At 46.8% G+C, this 20,614-nt stretch overlaps 1 protein-coding gene across 2 annotated transcripts in view; it reads left to right on the top strand.

Annotated features, from left to right (window-relative positions):
* Positions 1-419: 419 nt before the first annotated feature.
* The window catches only part of LOC137544932 (interferon-induced GTP-binding protein Mx2-like), a 100,356-nt gene continuing 80,161 nt past the window's right edge, over positions 420-20,614 (top strand). The window contains exons 1-5 of one of the 2 annotated variants that reach the window (XM_068266028.1): positions 420-544; positions 8,158-8,308; positions 9,119-9,147; positions 11,417-11,606; positions 14,428-14,565. In XM_068266028.1, the coding sequence (XP_068122129.1) occupies positions 8,221-8,308; positions 9,119-9,147; positions 11,417-11,606; positions 14,428-14,565 (445 nt within the window). In that variant the 5' untranslated portion in view covers positions 420-544; positions 8,158-8,220. The remainder of the gene's footprint in view (positions 545-8,157; positions 8,309-9,118; positions 9,148-11,416; positions 11,607-14,427; positions 14,566-20,614) is intronic. The other variant, XM_068266029.1, reaches the window with a different exon arrangement.

The raw sequence follows: 20,614 nt of genomic DNA, 5'->3' as shown, positions 1-20,614 counted from the left end.
CTATATAAAGTGTCATTTAAAGTATATTTGTCTGTTTTGGCTTCTACTACATAGGTTTGGTAAGATTGGACAATCTAGATTGTATCATTAATGGGCATCTCATTTGGCAGAGGATGCCTCTTATCCTCTTTTGAAAATGCTTTTGCACCTACAGACAGGTAAATGTGAATGTACAATTCACACTGGGTGACTGTTCTTTGCAAATGTAAAAACCCATGTGCTAAAAATAATTTTTCACTTACGTAACTGATGACACAGATTTTTACCTTTGTCACCACTTGGAACAGTGTATAGTCTTCAGCTGTGTAATACTGCCTTCCCAAGGATTCTGGGAAATTTTTGCCAACGATTCTGGTTTCTAGTAAAAGACTTTCAGTTTCATATGTGATGAAATGATTTGCATACTGGGAGGAGGAAGGAGAGGGAAGACAGAGACACAGAGGGAGCTCTGACATTTCTCTGCTGTGGGATAGGGTGACTTCCTGACTTTTCCTGATCTCCAATATTCTGTGCTTGGCAGTTTCTGACCTTTTTGGTGCACCAGGTAAGTGTCCCCCCCCCTCTTCCTCCGCTCCATCCAAGGTTAGGCAGGGGTTACTCGATAAAGGAAAGAGGTATAGTGACAGATCAGATTTGGGTGTATACAAAGGGCAGGGACTGACCCGCACTGATTTGGGTGTATACAAAGGGCAGGGACTGACCCGCACTTACTGGGAATTCCTCGTTCATGGGAAATAATTGCAATCCCCGATCCCTATCACGAATGGCGTTCAGCGGGTTAGGCGCCCCTGTCGGCGAAGGGTAGACACACGTTGATCTGTTCAGTGTAGCGTGCATGCCTTCCGCAGATCAGATTTGGGTGAGTCACTGTTTAAATCCTTTTATTTAGGATTCTGTAGATGACAGGCTAGGTTGGAGGTATTTTGAGTGAAGAGATCTAAGCTAAGTGCAAATATAGTATAATATATAGGACTAGACACTTAAGGTGGCCATACACTCGTTAGATTAGCAGCAGATAGATCATCAGTAGATTTTCTGATCTGTTTGATGTGTTTAAAAACATTTTTTACTAGGAGCAGATTTCTAATAGATGTAGTATGAAATCTATTGAAAATCGATCTGATGGCATTTTGTTGCCATCAGATTTCCATTAGGTCCAATGCAAATTGATAAGCCATCTCCAGAGATGAGCTAAATTTTTCCAACATGTCAGATCGATTGAAATTGATCGAAATCGGCCGCAAATCGATCGATCGGTCAAACGATTTGCGATCGATTGATCGGCCAAAAATCGTCTGAGTGTATTGGCCCCCTTAAAGAGTTTTTAGCGTTAGAATAAGGGATCAGGGGACAGGTTTAGGGAAAATTATCAGGGCAGAGTTACTAATCAGGAGATTAGAGTGATAAGACTGTGAGTTCTTCTGAGGACAGTCCATGACATAACTACAGTATGTACACTTTAGAGTACTGCAGAAGATATCAGTGCTATATAAACACATAATAATAATTTGGTAGAGCATTACACTATGACTGGTAGGATTATCAGATCTTCTCAGGACATTCAGTGACATGACTATGTTCTTTGTAAAGTAACGCAGAAGATGTCACTACTATATAAATACATAATAATTATAATATGGGACGGCATTAGACTATGCATATTGTAGGGATCAGATTATGAGCTCCTCTGAGGACGTGACTGTGTACTCTGTAAAGTGCTGCAGAAGATGTCAGTGCTATGTAAATACATAATAATAAAATGGTAGGACTAGGACATTAGACTATGACTGTGGTAGGGATCAGATTGTGAGCTCCTCTGAAGACGGTCAGTGACATGACTATGTTTTCTGTAATGTGCTGAAAAAGATGTCAGTGCTACGTAATTATATACTAATGTATCATTCATAATAATAATATTGTAGAACGAGTTCTCAAACCTGGTGCCGCGGCATCCTGGTGCGCCTTTAGCATTTTTCCAGGGGGGCCTTGGTGTTCATCCCTATTCATTGAACATTGCCTTCAGATGCTGCAACCTTTAGTCCCTGCAGCAGCTGTGGTTTATGTTGGATATAAGAGGAATCGGGGTAGATTGATGGATTAGTGCCCCTTGGTCTGTATAGGTAAGGTAATGTTTATCCAGCTAATGGGGGTCACTTACAATATAGAGTGGGTGCCAAAGGTGATGCTGCATATCTAAAGAGGATGTCACTAACTGCAGTCCCCATGTGGGGAATTGTCTATGTGAGCTACAAGATTGACCCTTTATGCTTGTAATGTTTATCCAGGGAGGATGCTGCATAATTGGGGGAATGCGGCCTCACTCACTAACTGGAGTGGGGGATGCTGCCTAAAGGGGAGTCGATGACTATTTGGAGGGTGCTATAGTGCCTAATGAGGGGGTCATTGACTGTGGAAGGGGGATGCTTCCTAATAAGCATCACTATCTACTTGGGGGGAGGGGGGGCTGCCTAATAACAGTCATAACGGAATTTTGGTAGTTGGATTTGCCGAGAGGTGCCTTCAATCAGTTATCAACCCAAAAAAGTTTAAGAACTACTGCTGCAGAACATTTAACTTAGAGCTAATCGCCGCAAATCGCCCAAAATTACTAAATCACAAACGCGTTGCCTGCACCATTTTCAGGCCATTTCCTGGCGATCGCGTTTCAGTGCTATAAAAGCTCTAAACGTGATCGTGGAAAAATTGCTGCAGTGTTCAGTGATTTTTTTCCGCTGAACAATCACGCACGCAAAACACTGGCGGTAAGCGCCGACGTTTTACGCTTTCAAGTGTGAATGGGCTCTAACAGTGAAGATGAGTGGAGGCACCCAAAAATAAATATCTCTGGGTATATGTTATAAAGACATAAATAAATACATAAGGTATCTTACCTCTCCAAATGAACCAAACCAGAAAAACAAGGGTTTAGATCAGGTAACGTTTATTCAAGCACAATTCAAGCAGAAAAAAATAAAATGCATGCAGTGGCAGTGACACGTTTTTGCTGAGCTGCCTCTGATGAAAAAAGGGTGATACTTTGGAAACGCGTCAGGCCACTGCATGCATTTTGTTTTTTTTTCTGTCCAATAAATGTTTTTTACTTACCTATTAGCACAAATAGCCTGCAATTTACTAATATCCCGATCCGGCCGAGGATTCATCTGGAGAGCTTCAGTGGCTTCCATATTGGATCCCTGGATGATGCTTTCACACAGAGAGGATGATCGAGGTCAGGTCAACTGTGGTTTTACCACTAACATGCTTGCATGCTGAGCTGTCAATATTGACATCGTCAGCCACCTACTAAGGTGAGCCACTCTTGGCATTGAGAGGCGAGGATCTGTTTTATACTTCCATATGCATTTATTTATATGACCTTTCAGCAGCTTTTGACACAGTTGACCATCCCCTACTCCTCCAGTCCATGGGCATTCATGACCTTGCCCTGGCCTGGCTCTCGTCCTACCTCTCCAACCGCACCTTCATGACCTCCTTCAATGAGCCCTCATCTACCACCAGCCACCTCTCGGTAGGAGTCCCCCAAGGCTCTGACCTGTTCTCCCTTTACACATCCTCCATTGGAAAGGTTATCTCCTCCATGGGTTTTAATTATCATCTGTAGGCAGATGACACCCAGATCTATCTCCACACCCCTGACCTATCCACCACTACCATGGACAAGGTCTTGTCCTGCCTATCAGCCATCTCCTCTTGGATGTCTGCTAGGTTCCTGAAACTAAACCTGGACAAAACAGAATTTATGATCTTCCCACCCCGGCCATCCCTGACCCTTCCAGATGTGAATGTCACTGTTAACTACACTGCCATTCGCCCTACCTCTCAAGCCCGTTGTCTGGGTGTCACCCTAGACTCCGCACTCTCCTTCACTCCCCACATCCAAAACCTCACAAAGTCCTGCAACTTCCGCCTCCGTAACATCTGTAAGATCCGCCATTTCCTGACCTCTACCACCTCTAAACTCCTCATCCATGCCCTCCCGCCTTGACTACTGCAACGCCCTTCTGTCTGGTCTTCCTATGACCCGAATTGCCCTGCTGCAGTCCATCATGAATGCGGCAGCCAGAATTATCCACTCCTCCCATCGTTTCACCACGGCGGCTCCCCTTTGCGAACCCCTCCACTGGGTTCCTATACAGTCCAGAACCAGATTCAAGATGCTGTGTCTGGCCTAAAAATCTGTCCACAAAACCTGCCCAACCTACATTTCCAATCTTACCCAGAGGTACACACCTAGCCACTCACTTCGCCTGACTGTACCCCGCATCACCCAATCCAATGCATGCCTCCAGAACTTTTCAAGAGCTGCTCCAACACAATATGAACTCTCTACCTCCCCCCATTAGGGTTTCTCCCTCCTTCAGCTTCTTCAAGAAGGTCCTCAAAACTCACCTTTTTACTCTGGCCTACCCCCCTCACTAGTGCTCTAAACCTGCAGCTTAACTCTGGTTTCCTACCTTTTGTGTCCCCACCTCTCCCTCTAGATTGTAAGCCTTTAGGCAGGGTCCTTCTCCTTATGTCTCCTACCTGTTCAACCACCTCCATTACCATACACCCATCCTATGGATCTGAGTGAGCTCAACTTACCTAATCTCCATGCTCCCATCCAGTGACTAAGCATTACCTTGTACTGTGCTGCGTGATGTGGTTTTTCTTGTATTCCTGTATTGTCTTATTGCTGTATGTCACCCCTACATATTGTTTGTAACATTAATGTACAGAGCTGCATAATATGTTGGTGCTTTATAAATACAATAAATAAATAAAATACATTTTAAGTATTTATATATAGCGTTGACATATTGCTGTAAGGGATCGCTCCTCTCGGCCGCGGTATGGTCTGAGGCGGCGACAAAGGTAGAGTCAACTGACACTTAGGCAGGGGTTTATGTAATAAATAATAATATATGGATGCTGACCCTGGCTGGGATTGAGCCTCGGTCTCTCACGTCGGGGGCAATGCTCTTGACCACTACGCTATAGCTGACACACAGTCTGGAGGTTTTGCTGGTTAGTACTGGTTACTCAGCTGACATGTATTGCCACCCGTGTCAGATGATCTCTCTCTCAGCTGATACTTAACAAGATTAATGCCTGCGTGTGATTGGCTGTTGTGTGCATGTGGCCGGCCACTGATTGGATGCTGTCAGTATTTAAACCTTGCTGTGACACTTGCATCTTGCCTGTGATAGCTCTAGCTTGCTGGTTGCTGGGTGCTCTGGACTGCACTGTCTTGTTGTATTGGATTACCTGGATTTTGACCTCTGCCTGTTATTGGACCTTCCTTGCCTGCCGCCTGAACCGACCTCTTGCCTGGATTATCGTTACAACTGTTTGTTGCCTGGTTTTATCTCGGATACGTTTTTGACCTCCCTTTGCCTAGCCCTCCTGTACTGCAATAAATCTGATCACCCGTGTATGACCCCGGACTGTTACTGGACTTTGCTAACTGAATCCTTGTTTGGCCTGGAAGTTTATTCGCTCACCCTGCATTCAGCTCCAATACCTTGCACACTAAAGGCCTGGGGGTAACCGAAGTCGGGTAAGTGTTGTCTCCTCACCTCCAGGTCAAGCGGGGACGCGACACATAGGGTAAAGCGTGTGGAGGTAGATTGGGACATTGGAGCTGATTCGTGGGTGGATATTCCCACAGGCCTGACAGCAGCACTGTACAGAGTATATTGTCCTGTTACTAACTGTCCCTCCGAGGGGCTCACAATCTAGTCCCTACCATGAACTCAGCGCTGTAAGGCGAGAGCGCTAACGACTACACCAGATGACATTTTTCCTAGATGACATTTTTACACCTTACATAGTTAGTTTGGTTGAAAAAAGACATTTGTCCATCAAGTCCAACCAGAAAGAAATAAACAATAAAATGCCATTGAAACCATTTACAAGCAAGAAAATACTCAAAATAGTTTGTATAGTACTTTTTCACCTACTTTTTGGTACTTTTTCAGTTGTAAAATGCTGAAAAGTGAAGATGAAAATTATCTCCTAGGAGAAAGCTTAGGAGAAAAAATGAATTGCATATGGGCCCTGGGCTCATATGCAATTCCACTTTTCTCCTGAGTTTTCTCCTAGGTGATCATTTTTCATCTTCTTTTTAAAATAATTTTACAGCACTTTTCAACTGAATAAGTACTGAAAAGTAAGCGCAAAAGTACTATTAAAATTATTTTGAGTATTTTCTTGCTTGCTGGTTGCTTAGCAGGCGTTTTATTGAGAAATTTAAAAATATCTCCTAGGAGAAAACTCAGGTGAAAAAGTGAATTGCATATGGCCCCTGGGCTCATATGCAATGAACTTTTTCTCTTGAGTTTTCTCCTAGGAGATAATTTTTCATCTTCTATTTCACATAACTTGTTAGCACTTGGCAACTAAAGATGTACCAAGTAGGTGAAAAAGTACTATCAAACATTTTTTTGAGTATTTTCTTGCTTGCTGGTGGTTTAAAAGGCATTTTATTGACAATTTTGAAAATATCACCTAGGAGAAAACTAGGGAGAAAAAGTTAATTGCATATGCGACAAGGAGCGCTTCCTTCTTATAAATGTGAAATAACATGATCTGTCAAATCAGCCATTTTGTTTGAATTATGAGTTGTGTATGAAACTCACATGTCATCTATAGCTTAAAGCATTAAACACAGCATAAAGCTAATAGCAAAAAAACAAAAAAGTATATAAAGGGTTTCCAAGTTACTGGAAAGGTTGATACTGAAACTGCTCTACTTCACCGAAAAGCTAAAATATAAAAATTGCCTTTGCCATACTAAAATTCCCAGATTGACTTGAGCTATACTAAGCTGCAGAATCAGAACGCCAAGGGGGTTAATGTTTTTCAACAAATATTTTTTTCGGCGGTCCATACCACTTTAAAGGGACTCTGAGCAGTAAGGAAAAAATAAAATCCGGACTTACCTGGGGCTTCCTCCAGCCCCCCATAGCCCGCGAGGTACCCTCGCGTCCTCTTGGTCCCTTCCGTGGTCATGCTGGCGGCTCTGGTAACGCACTGACTTTGCCTTAAGTCGTGTGTGCGCGCTCCATCATGCCAGTCACAGTAAGAGTCCTGCGCATGCGTGGTTCAGTCTTTAGAGAAACACGCATGCACAGAACTCTTATGGCAACCGATGTGATGACGCGCGACTTTGGCTGAAATTACCAGAGCCGCCAGCATGACCACAGAAGGGACCAAAAGGACATCAGGGTACATCGCAGGCTACGGGGGCTGGAGGAAGCCCCAGGTAAGTCCGGATTTCTTTTTTTCCTTACTGCTCAGAGTCCCTTTAAAGTAACGCAAGTTAGGCAGGTAAATTAAAGATGTCAGAATGTGGAGACACATGATAGAGACCCAGTTCAGGTTTAACTATTATTAACCACTTAAGGACCAGGGGATGTTTGGCTGATCTGTGCTGCGTGGGCTCTCCAGCCTGCAGCACAAATCAGGATTGTGGCAGGGCGATCAGACTCCCCCCCCCCCTTTTTTTCCCCACTAGGGGGATGTCCTGCTTGGGGGGTCTGCGCCCCCGCTCTGTGTGGCTGAGCGGGGGGGGGGGGAGGGGCTCCTCAAAGCCCCCCTCCGCAGCAATATTCCTCCCTCCCTCTACTTTGCTCCATGGGCGGTACAGGACGGCGATCCGTCCTGTACTGCCTCTGATAGGCTTCAGCTTATCAGATTACGGCGATCCCCGGCCAATCAGAGGCCGGGGGGTGGCTGATCTCCTTTACGGCGCTGCTGCGCCGTACGCACCGTATGATGTAAACACAGGGGATTTCTTCCCCACGTGTTTACATTTTGCCTGCGAGCCGCGATCGGAGGCTCGCAGGCTGTTCACGGAGACGCCCTCTGTGAACTGACAGGGAACGGCCACTCGAACGAGCAGCCGTTTCCATGGAAACACCACTGCGACCTGCTGACGCCTCAGGCGCCCTCACTTTCAGCAGTTTTTTACTATAAAGGTGTGTATCCACGCACAATTACTGTCACCCACAAGGAGTCAATCATTCGGGCAGTGGTTGGGGACAGGTTCTGTACAGACATGTCGCTAGCCTGCACCGCTGAAACCAAATTCCCATCTCTAAATGGAGCAAGTTAATTTATTGCACTTATTAATTTTATTTTTAATTTATTAAGATCCAAGGTACTTAGGAGCTACCACTGTCAGTTGGGGCATCTGTTCCACAATAAGGATTCTCCATGCCAAAGGAGCTAAATTGGTCACATCCCTCTCCACAACTGCCACAGAGCACAGATCCAGCCTTTGTGGGGGCTGCAACAAATCACGGTATGTGCAAGGGGGTTTATTTATTATGGGGTTTCAAGGTTGGAGAACACAAGACAACCCGCAAACCTGGCCTAGAATTATTGCATAGTAATAGCCATTAATGGGCAACAATTTGCAGTGCTCAACTGGGTCAATAATAAAACATTTGTTTAAAAAAAATCCTAAATTGGGAACCATAGGGAGATTTTTTAATATGTATGTCATAAGGGTATATCACTAATACTTTAGCAAATTAGGGCTTGTTGTAATGAATATTGTAAAAAAGAAACAGAAGTGGAAACTGAAAAAAATCACTTTTATTTCCATATAAAATATTGTCACCATTCATTGTACTAGGAACATAATTTAAATGTTGTAATAACCGTGACAAATGGGTAAATAAAGCATGAGAGTTTTATCTACTGTAACACATTTTATTTTAAACCAATAATGGCTGGAAACTGAGAAATAGTGATTTTGTTTTTCATTTTTTTTCTTCTTATTTCCTTTAAAATGCATATAAAATAAAATAATTCTTAGCAAAAATTACCACCCAAAGAAAGTCTAATTTGGGGTGAAAAAAACCCCCAAAACAATATATAGATTATTTTAGTGTGATAAGTAGCGATCATTTTTGGTGAATGAATGGAAGGAGTGTGATATGTGAAAATTGCTGTGGGAAATAACCTGTGGTTAGAAAGTGGTTAAAAATATCAATTTACAAAATTGCTTGTGTATTTGAATGTTTAAAGGTTTTTTTATGTAGATGTTTTTTACGTTGTATATAAGCTTTTTATATATTTACCATAGTTTTCTATGTAATTTCTACAGTGCCAGAGCTTCAAAGATCAGCTGGCATGGTAAGAATATCCTATACAATAAAACCTAACTGTCCCTGCGTCCTCCTCTTTCCCTGTCTGCGTGTCCATGTTTTTTTGTACTGCGCAGGTACGCAGTACAGTGAACCGTTGGGACAGAAGTATGGGCCAGGGAGCAGGGCGTGTGCGCGCGGCGGGCAGGTACTGGCGTGGGGTGGCGCGTGAATAGACCTAGAGCCCATTTTTAAACGGGCTTAGGTCAACTATTATGACGATAAAGTCTACGGGCAGTTGCCAGTTATTGTTTGCACATCTGTGACTCATTGGAATTCAGTTTGTCCACATTGCTGTGACTGCAGTTACACCTTGGGTCTAAGTTACAGTAATAGCAGTAGGACAAAGACAAGTGATGAGTCTTTCCAATTACGTTGTCTGCACACTGATATTGCAAGCGGCCAACTCATTCCAATACTGCGTGCAAAATTGACATTATGTTTGACATGCACGCATTCTGTAGAAAAAATGTCATTTGAACAACATTGTACACATGTGGCAGACTGCATGAAATCTGGCCAACAGTCATCTGCCGGCCTTTGACCTGTGCGACCAGAGCGGTTGCTCAGGGTGCTGGCTTCCAAGGGGGCGCCTAATAGCTGGTTACCTATATTGAGGGCACCTACACCTGATTTCCTATACTGGGGGCACCTATAGCTGGCTACCTTTACTGAGTGCACCAACACATGGCTACCTATACTGAAGGCTCCTACGCCTGGCTACCTAGGGTGGCGATGGAGACCTTCAACTGACTTCCTATACTGGAGGCACCTACGCTTGGCAACCTATATTGAGGGCACCTACACGTGAGATTGGAGGGTGTTTTTTTGGGGGGAGGGGGGGGGGACACTGCAGCTATAACGCGTGGTGCAAATTGTCGGTGCTGTGCTATCATTCTAAATAAGGGGGGGCTAACTGTCCCACTGACTGTTTTTATTAATATTCCTGAAAGGTTCTGGCCTTCATTTTTAAGTTTATTCATGATAATGCTCTTTCCATCCATTCGTGGTTATTAATTGTATTTTTCCTATTATACATATGTCACGTGTCACAGAGATCTGAGCATTTTGCGTGATGTGTCACGACGTCAAAAAAGTTGGGAACCACTGTCCTAGGAGATAATATCTCAGGAGAAAAGATGAATTGCATATGGGCCTGTGTGTGTGCGCGCATGCGTGAAGAGGACGAAGAGGGGGCACAAAAATCAGGTTTCGCTCAGGATGCTGTGAAACCTAAGGCCGGCCCTGATCTGAGTTGATACCGCCAGATGGTTTCATCGTTTGTTGTTTTGGGAAATCTGTAGTTTGTCATATGTTTCAAACGACTTTTGTTGATCGTGTGTACAACACTTAAAGAGACTCTGTAACAACAAAAACCTCCCCTGGGGGGTACTCACCTCGGGTGGGGGAAGCCTCCGGATCCTAATGAGGCTTCCCACGCCGTCCTCTGTCCCACGGGGGTCTCGCTGCAGCCCTCCGAACAGCCGGCGACAGAGCCGACTGTAGCTTCAATATTTACCTTTGCTGGCTCCAGCGGGGGCGCTGTGGCGACTTTCGGCACGGAAATAGACGGAAATACCCGATCTCCGTCGGGTCCGCTCTACTGCGCAGGCGCCGGAAACTTGCGCCTGCGCAGTAGAGCAGACCCGACGGCGATCGGGTATTTCCGCCTACTTCGGCACCGACAGCCATCAGAGCGCCTGCGCAGGAGCCAGGAAGGTAAATATTGCGTCACGGCTGTACGGAGGGCTACAGCGAGACCCCCGAGGGATGCAGGACGGCGTGGGAAGCCTCATTAGGATCCTGAGGCTTCCTCCACCCGAGGTGCGTACCCCCCAGGGGCCGTTTTGTCGTTACAGTTCCTCTTTAAAGGAAATCTGTAAGGTAAAAAAAAAAAATTAACTTATCTTAGGCTTCTACTGCCCCCTGCAGACATCATGTGCCTGCGCTGGAATAAAACGATCCTCTGGCCCCTTCGCATGCGCCTCTGTTTTTTTTTTTTGAGGTGGCGGGCCACTGCGCAGCACTAGCTCCTGCTCGTGTCGCCGGAGCGAACATGCACATGGCCAGGGCTGCACAGGCACAGTGGCCGTCGACTTGTAAGTTGGCGATAAAGAAGTTGAGCCACGGCAGGGGACCGGAGGATCATTTGGTAAAATTGAGGGCACAGGGCGGCTGCTGGGAGCTGGCAGAAGCACCAGGTAAGTCTTCAGGTCCGCTTTAAATAAAGACTGTTTTATCTCTCCCTGCAACCACAGGAGAAAAATCTTCTTGGTAAAAATTATGAGGACAAGATCCGTCCTCATATTGACCTCATCGACTCGCTAAGGTCGCTGGGAGTGGAGAAGGACCTGGCCTTGCCGGCCATCGCTGTCATTGGTGATCAGAGTTCAGGAAAGAGTTCTGTACTGGAGGCTCTGTCCGGGGTGTCTCTACCCAGAGGCAGCGGTAAGGAACTCTACACAATTGCCTTTACTGATCAGAGGTGAACAAGACCAGGACAAGGTCCTTCCAAGACATAGATACTAAAGTGATGGCTCATCATACCTTGATTGCTTGCTCAGGCCTCTGGCCACCCTGCCCTCATTTACTGCCTTGGGCTTCAGATGGGCAGCTTACAAGTGGTTCCCCCCTCCCATACTCAGGATTACATTGTTCACACACTTTCCAGCCCTTCTGACAGTGCCATTTGGATCAGCGAGTGGATGGCAATGGCCCAGAAAGCATGTTATTCCCAGCTGCTAATTCTGATTTCTTAAAGGCATTACAACTCTTTACTGTAAGTGACAGCAACATAGAAAAACTGGAATTGCTTAAAAGGAAATAAAAATGGCAGCCTTCATATACCATCCATCACTTCAGGTTCCCAAATCCTGCAGTATTTTTGAATTATTTCAGTTCAGTCCAGTTTTCTCCTTTGAACTGGTCACTTCTTATTTTGGGGTCATATGCTTTTAGATATAAGAAACATGTACATTATGTTCAAACCTATTTTCCAGGGAGCAGCAGACTCTCAAATTGCATACCTCCCAACTTTTTGACATAAGAAAGCGAGACACTAAAGCCACACCCCTAACCATGCCCCTGGCAAATCCATAGTCACACATTCCATAAAGATTTTATAAGAATATGTTGTTTTTATAATTCATCCTACACCGGTCCTTTCTATCCTGCTTCAGTTTCCTTCATATAAACATTTGAAAATAAGAAATCTGTAAATTTAAAGGATGGGAATAAAGTTTGGAGTCAATAAAACAATTTTTTCAGTAGATAAAATACATATATTTACATAGATCTGTACATCAGTCCTGAAAGAGGGACAAATGGGGGAGAAAGAGGGACAGTTGGGAGCTATGAAATTGAGGTTAACACTTCATACCATTTATAAAAAATGGGCTGTGATAGATCGAGGACAAGAGAGCCACAGGACCCAGCAAGGCCATGGTCCTATGATGTAAAAAAAATTAGTTACTTACCTCAGTAAAGGGAAGCCTCCAGATCCTCCAGAGGCTTCTCCGGATCTTGTTGAGCCCACTTCTGGTCACTGGGACCCTTTTCTTCGTGGCCTCTCTCCCATCCATAAACAAGCGTGGCAGCACTGATGGCTCGTGCCTCTGTAGTAGCATGGAGCCGCTTGTGCATGAAAGAAAAAGCCATAAAAGTGCTGCTCCATGATTCAGCAGTACAAAACTTTATTTAACTTTATTGGCACAAAAATACAAAAATAGTGCTTTCATAAAACTCTTATCCCAGAATTCAATCTTCATGAACGGCAATAGGACACATCAATATCCTTCACAAAACATGTACTGTATATACTCGTGTATAACCCGACCCCCCCAACTTTCACGCCAGGAATCAGTAAAAAGTGACTGACTCACATATAGGCCAACAGTGCATAGATAAACAAAGTTTCAAGCAGTAGCCCAGCATATAAAGTTATAAATGCAGCAGCAGCTGAAGCAAATTCAAGTGCAAGCTGTTGTGATAAATGGCTATGGTCATCAAAGGCTCATACATTACCAGAACTTGAAGGCTGCCCTGTGCCCAGTGAAATCCATTGGAATGTCAATGGCAAAGTCAGACAGGTATTGCTGGCTGATATGGTCCCGGAAGTCTACGTGTATTGTACTGCAAGGTATCCAAATGCTGCTTTATCCCTGTGTTGGCACACAGTTCCCAGATGGGCCCAGGAGATGGAAAATATGATGGGCAGTCGAGCATATGGGAGACACTACAGGTACAGGCCCGGGGTGGGACCTTCTTCTGGTGCTGAAGCTGGGGCTAAATTACCGTTCACAGGCCGCCCTCACATGGGATCTTACGTGGTCTGGCACATAGTTACTGTGAGGCAACTACAAAGCAACTGGAGGCTTCGAAATCCAGAGCCGCAGTGAAGGTTTTAATCCCATTCACTTACCTTCAGTGCGAGTAAAAGAACACAGCCGCAACCGCAGCAGCAGCGAGTTGGCCCCATACTCTGCCCTCCAGCGACCCACGTGCAGTGAAAGGAGAAGCGATCCCGCTGTGCTCGCTGTTCTCCTCCGGCCCAATCTTCTGTGCAGGGCAAGCATCTGATCCAGGCGCCGCCATCACGATACTTCGCAACAGGCTGGGGAATCACTGATGCACAGAAACAGGAGAGTCTGGAAGCATATACAGCCTCAGCAAGGTGGTGACTCGCGTATAGGCCGAGGGGCTGAAAAGTTCGGCCTACACACGGTAATCTGGCTTGACAAAATGAGCAGTTCTAGTTTCAGGCAACGACACATTTGTTTCGGGTAACATATGCCCTTCATCAGAGCTCTGTATGTATAGAATTTCTAAAAAATGAAGCAAACAAACAAGATTCAAATTAAAATCCAATGTCATACAAAGAAAGTTAGAAGAAATGTAAAACAAACATGCTACTATGCAGACCGTTTGTACCTGCGTAGTGCAGCCATGCCTGTACATGGATGGGAGCACAACTGTGCAAACCTATTCAACAAGCCCTTGTCGAATAGTTTTGAAGTGTTCTAGTGTTGGAAATACAAGCTCAAGGGGGCGGGGAAGCCTCTGGATTATCCAGAGGCTTCCCTCTAATGAGGTAAGTATCTAATTTTTTGTCAAAATTTGACTTCAGGTACACTTTGACGGAGTCAAGTTGATTTTTTTTGAATTCCTGGGGGTGGCCCATCATTGTATGTATCCCATAAATGTCACCATGTTTTGTCTTCTATGAGTATTTCTGATTCTGGATTGCTTTTGCTCTGTGTGTCCCCTGCAGGAATTGTGACACGCTGCCCCCTGGAGCTGAAGCTGAAGAAAGACCCGAGAAGCACAGAGTGGCGTGCAACTATTTCTTACCAGAATAAGAAGGAACATCTCGACAGCCCTGGGAGGGTGGAGGAGGCAGTGAGGAGAGGTAAGAATTTAGTTTTTTATTTTAAGACACTCTTATAAAGACATAGTTTGTATCAACCAGGGCATTTTCTAGGTCATAGAGCTCCCAAGGCAAGGGTGTATAAATTGCGCACCTCCCCCTTCTACATAGACTTGGGCACACTATTGCAATGCAGTAGCCAGAAGTGCCTTCCAGTATTAGGTAACCACCAATATAGCTAGCCAGAGGCACCCAGTATTAGTTAGCAGTGGTGCTCAGCGAGAGAGAGAGAGAGAGATAGACTTTTGGAAGCATTTTAAGCCAATTTCAGGTCACTTCCGGTTTTCTATCCGGATATCCGAATCTGGCCGGATATCCAGGATATTGGGTTCGGATATCCAAGTTTACTCGGATACTAAAAAGTTCGGATTCGGATATCCGATTCGGATCCGGATATTTGAGTATCCGGATCCGAACCAATTCGGATTTTAAAAAGGGACATCCGAGCACCCCTGTTAGGCAGTCATAGCCCCCACCCTGTGTAGGTAGCCAGAGAAGCCCCAGTATTAGCCAGATGCAGCCCCCCACTATTAGGTAACCCATACCTCCCAACTTTTGGTGGCAGCAAAAAGGGACACTTAGCCACACCTCTGCCACACCTTCAGTCACAACCCCATTGCACATGACATGCCCCCTCCTTTACTGTGCCTGCAGTTAAAGTAATCAAGTAGTTACATGCCTCCAGATAAGAGAATCAAGGAGTCACATGCTTTCAGATAAATACATCAGACGTGACAGCAGCCAATAGAATCAATGCTAGCCTATGAGAATGGACAATGCCTGTTCTCACTAGGCTGCTTGTTGCGTTCCTCAAGATGCCAGCTGCCGTTTATTCGAGTCCCTGCATGCTGGATATGCCAGTATACCTATCTCAAGGCCCCAGAAGAAGCATCTCAGGCTCCCACTGGTTGCAATAGACTTATGGGAATCATCCCTCCCGAGGAAGGTTTTATTTTGGTACACCAACTAATGGATCAATTAAAATCCTCCCTGGGGAGGTAAAATTCCCACTGCTCTATTGCAACCAGTAGAAGCCTGAGATGCTTCTGCTGGGGCCTCAGGATCATTATACCAGCATTTCCATCTTGCAGAGACCCGAATGGATGGCGGCAGTGGCAGCAGACCATGCGAATGGACGGTAGGCGGGAAAGGGGTGAACGCAGCGAGCAGCAAACGGAACGGATTGGGAAACGAGCAGAGAAACTGATGCAAATTGTAAGAAACCGATCCATTTAACCACTTCCCGACCGCCTAACGCACAGAGGCGGCCGGGAAGTGGACCCCACAAGGACCAGCTCATGCCCAAAGGCGGCGGTCCTTGTAGGGGCATGGGCGGAGCGATCGCGTCATCCGTGACGCGATCCTCCGCCTCCGCCTGCCGCCGTTCACCCGCCGCAACATCCCGCCGGCCATACGGAAGCGCCGGCGGGATGTTAAGTCCGCGATCGCCGCATACAAAGTGTATAATACACTTTGTAATGTTTACAAAGTGTATTATACAGGCTGCCTCCTGCCCTGGTGGTCCCAGTGTCCGAGGGACCACCAGGGTAGGCTGCAGCCACCCTAGTCTGCACCCAAGCACACTGATTTCCCCCCCCCCGCCCCAGATCGCCCACAGCACCCATCAGGACCCCCCCTGCCCACCCCCCAGACCCCTGTTTGCACCCAATCACCCCCCTAATCACCCATCAATCACTCCCTGTTAACGCTATTTTTTTTTATCCCCCCCTCCCCCCGCCCCCTCCTGATCACCCCCCCACCCCTCAGATTCTCCCCAGACCCCTCCCCAGCCCCCCCCCCCTGTGTACTGTATGCATCTATCCCCCTGATCACCTGTCAATCACCCGTCAATCACCCATCAATCACCCATCAATCACCCCCTGTCACTGCCACCCATCAATCAGCCCCTAACCTGCCCCTTGCGGGCAATCTGATCACCCACCCACACCAATAAATCGCCCGCAGATCCGACATCAGATCACCACCCAAGCGCAGTGTTTACATCTATTCTCTACCCTAAACACCCACTAATTACCCATCAATCAGGGGCGTAGCAATAGGCCCTGCAGCGCCTGCGCCCGCGGCCGTTTTTTGGGGGCTGGAGGGGTGGCAGCATGAGGGGAAAGCCTCGCCCACAGTCGGCGGGGAGAGGGGAAGTTCCCCCCTCTCCCTCACCTCGGGGCTCTCCCCTCTGCGCTCCCCTCCAGCTAGTCAATGTGTGTGGGCAGCGGGCAGCGGCATACATACCTTCTTCCTTGCGTTCCATCGCCGCCTTCTCGCTCTAGCGGCTGACGTCACTTCCGGAAGCGGAAGTGACGTCAGCCGCTAGAGCGAGAAGGCGGCGATGGAACGCAAGGAAGAAGGTATGTATCCCGCTGCTGCCCGCTGCCCGCTACCCACACACATTGACTAGCTGGAGGGGGATTTTCAGGTGTCTGCTGCCCACATTACGATTTTCAGGTGCCTGCTGCCCACATTACGATTTTCAGGTGTCTGCTGCCCACATTACGATTTTCTGGTCACTGCTGCCCACATTGCGCTTTTCTGGTGCCTGCTGCCCACATTGCGATTTTCAGGTGTCTGCTGCCCACATTATGATTTTCAGGTGTCTGCTGCCCACATTACGATTTTCAGGTGTCTGCTGCCCACATTGCGATTTTCAGGTGTCTGCTGCCCACATTACGATTTTCAGGTGCCTGCTGCCCACATTACGATTTTCAGGTGTCTGCTGCCCACATTACGATTTTCAGGTGTCTGCTGCCCACATTACGATTTTCAGGTGTCTGCTGCCCACATTACGATTTTCTGGTGTCTGCTACCCACATTACGATTTTCAGGTGTCTGCTGCCCACATTACGATTTTCAGGTGTCTGCTGCCCACATTGCGATTTTCAGGTGTCTGCTGCCCACATTACGATTTTCAGGTGCCTGCTGCCCACATTACGATTTTCAGGTGTCTGCTGCCCACATTACGATTTTCAGGTGTCTGCTGCCCACATTACGATTTTCAGGTGTCTGCTGCCCACATTACGATTTTCAGGTGTCTGCTGCCCACATTACGATTTTCTGGTGTCTGCTGCCCACATTGCGATTTTCTGGTGTCTGCTGCCCACATTACGATTTTCTGGTGTATGCTGCCCACATTAGGATTTTCTGGTGACTGGTGCCCACATTGCGATTTTCTGGTGACTGCTGCCCACATTGCGATTTTCTGGTGACTGCTGCCCACATTAGGATTTTCTGGTGACTGATGCCCACATTGCGATTTTCTGGTGACTGCTGCCCACATGGCGATTTTCTGGTGACTGCTGCCCACATTGCGATTTTCTGGTGAACTCTGCCCACATTACGATTTTCTGTCCCACATTACGATATTCTGGTGAACGCTGCCCACATTACGATTGTCTGGTGAATGCTGTCCACGTTACAATTTTCTGGTGACTGCTGCTCACGTTACGATTTTCTGGTGAACTCTGCCCACATTATGATTTTCTGGTGAACTCTGCCCACATTATGATTTTCTGGTGAACGCTGCCCACATTACGATTGTCTGGTGAATGCTGTCCACGTTACAATTTTCTGGTGACTGGTGCCCACATTACGATTTTCTGGTAAACTCTGCCCACATTATGATTTTCTAAAGGCCCACATTACAATTTTCTGGTGAACTCTGCCCACATTACGATTGTCTGGTAAAATGCTGCCCACTTTACAATTAATTTACAGTGAAACGCTGCCCCATTACGATTATTTGGCACCTATGGGGGGGGGGGGGGCCCATCCAAATATTCGCAGGGGGGCCCAGTGATTTCTAGTTACGCCCCTGCCATCAATCACCCATCAATCACCGCCTATCACCACCTGTCACTGTTACCCATCAGATTAGACCCTAATCTGCCCCTTGCGGGCACCCAATCACCCGCCCACACGCTCAGATTGCCCTCAGACCCCCCCTTATCAATTCGCCAGCGCATTACTTACATCTGTTCTTCCCTGTAATAACCCATTGATCACCTGTCAATCACCTGTCAATCACCCATCAATCACCCCCTGTCACTGCCACCCATCAATCACCCCCTGTCACTGCCACCCATCAATCAGCCCCTAACCTGCCCCTTGCGGGCAATCTGATCACCCACCCACACCAATAGATCGCCCGCAGATCCGACGTCCGATAGCCTCCCAAGTGCAGTGTTTACATCTATTCTCTACCCTAAACACCCACTAATTACCCATCAATCACCCCCTATCACCACCTGTCACTGTTACCCATCCGATCAGACCCTAATCTGCCTCTTGCGGGCACCCAATCACCCGCCTACACGCTCAGATTGCCCTTAGACCCCCCTTTATCAATTCGCCAGTGCAATATTTACATCTGTTCTCCCCTGTAATAACCCACTAATTACCTGTCAATCACCCATCAATCACCCCCTGTCACTGCCACCCATCAATCACCCCCTGTCACTGACACCCATCAATAAGTCCCTAACCTGCCCCTTGCGGGCAATCTGATCACCCACCCACACCAATAGATCGCCCGCAGATCCGATGTCCGATCACCTCCCAAGTGCAGTGTTTACATCTATTCTCTACCCTAAACAACCACTAATTACCCATCAATCACCCCCTATCACCACCTGTCACTGTTACACATCAGATCAGACCCTAATCTGCCTCTTGCGGGCACCCAATCACCCGCCTACATGCTCAGATTGCCCTTAGACCCCCCCTTATCAATTTGCCAGTGCAATATTTACATCTGTTCTCCCCTGTAATAACCCACTAATTACCTGTCAATCACCTGTCAATCACCTATCAATCATCCATCAATCACCCCCTGTCACTGCCACCCATCAATCACCCCCTGTCACTGCCACCCATCAATCACCCCCTGTCACTGCCACCCATCAATCACCCCCTGTCACTGCCACCCATCAATCAGCCCCTAACCTGCCCCTTGCGGGCAATCTGATCACCCACCCACACCAATAGATCGCCCGCAGATCCGACGTCCGATCACCTCCCAAGTGCAGTGTTTACATCTGTTCTCCACCCTAAACACCCACTAATTACCTATCAATCACTCCATGTCACTGCTACCTATCAGATTAGACCCCTATCTGCCCCTAGGGCACTCAATCACCCGCCCACACCCTCAGAACGCCCTCAGACCCCAGTCCTGATCACCTCGCCAGTGCATTGCTTGCATCTATTCCCCCCTCTAATCACACCTTGAGACACCCATCAATCACCTCTTGTCACCCCCTAGCACACCTACCCATCAGATCAGGCCCTAATTTGCCCCGTGTGGGCTTCTGATCACTCGGCCAAACCCTCAGATCCCCCTCAGACCCCCTTCCGATCACCTCCCCAGTGCATTGATTGCATCTATTTTCCCCTCTAACCACCCCCTGAGACACCCATCAATCACCTCCTGTCACCCCCCTAGCACTCCTATCCATCAGATCAGGCCCAATACAACCTGTCATATAAAAGGTCACCCTGCTTATGACCAGTTCCACAAAATTCGCCCCCTCATAGACCACCTGTCATCAAAATTTGCAGATGCTTATACCCCTGAACAGTCATTTTGAGACATTTGGTTTCCAGACTACTCACGGTTTTGGGCCCGTAAAATGCCAGGGCGGTATAGGAACCCCACAAGTGACCCCATTTTAGAAAAAAAGACACCCCAAGGTATTCTGTTAGGTGTATGACGAGTTCATAGAAGATTTTATTCTTTGTCAAAAGTTAGCGGAAATTGATTTTTATTGTTTTTTTTTCACAAAGTGTCATTTTTCACTAACTTGTGACAAAAAATAAAATCTTCTATGAACTCGCCATACACCAAACGGAATACCTTGGGGTGTCTTCTTTCTAAAATGGGGTCACTTGTGGGGTTCCTATACTGCCCTGGCATTTTAGGGGCCCTAAACCGCGAGGAGTAGTCTAAAAAACAAATGCCTCAAAATGACCTGTGAATAGGACGTTGGGCCCCTTAGCGGACCTAGGCTGCAAAAAAGTGTCA

The sequence above is a fragment of the Hyperolius riggenbachi genome, chromosome 2, assembly GCF_040937935.1.
Source record: "Hyperolius riggenbachi isolate aHypRig1 chromosome 2, aHypRig1.pri, whole genome shotgun sequence".
In the NCBI taxonomy this organism is placed as follows: domain Eukaryota; kingdom Metazoa; phylum Chordata; class Amphibia; order Anura; family Hyperoliidae; genus Hyperolius; species Hyperolius riggenbachi.
The sequence above is the reverse complement of the archived record's forward strand: the minus strand, read 5'-3'. Positions and strand labels throughout refer to the sequence as shown.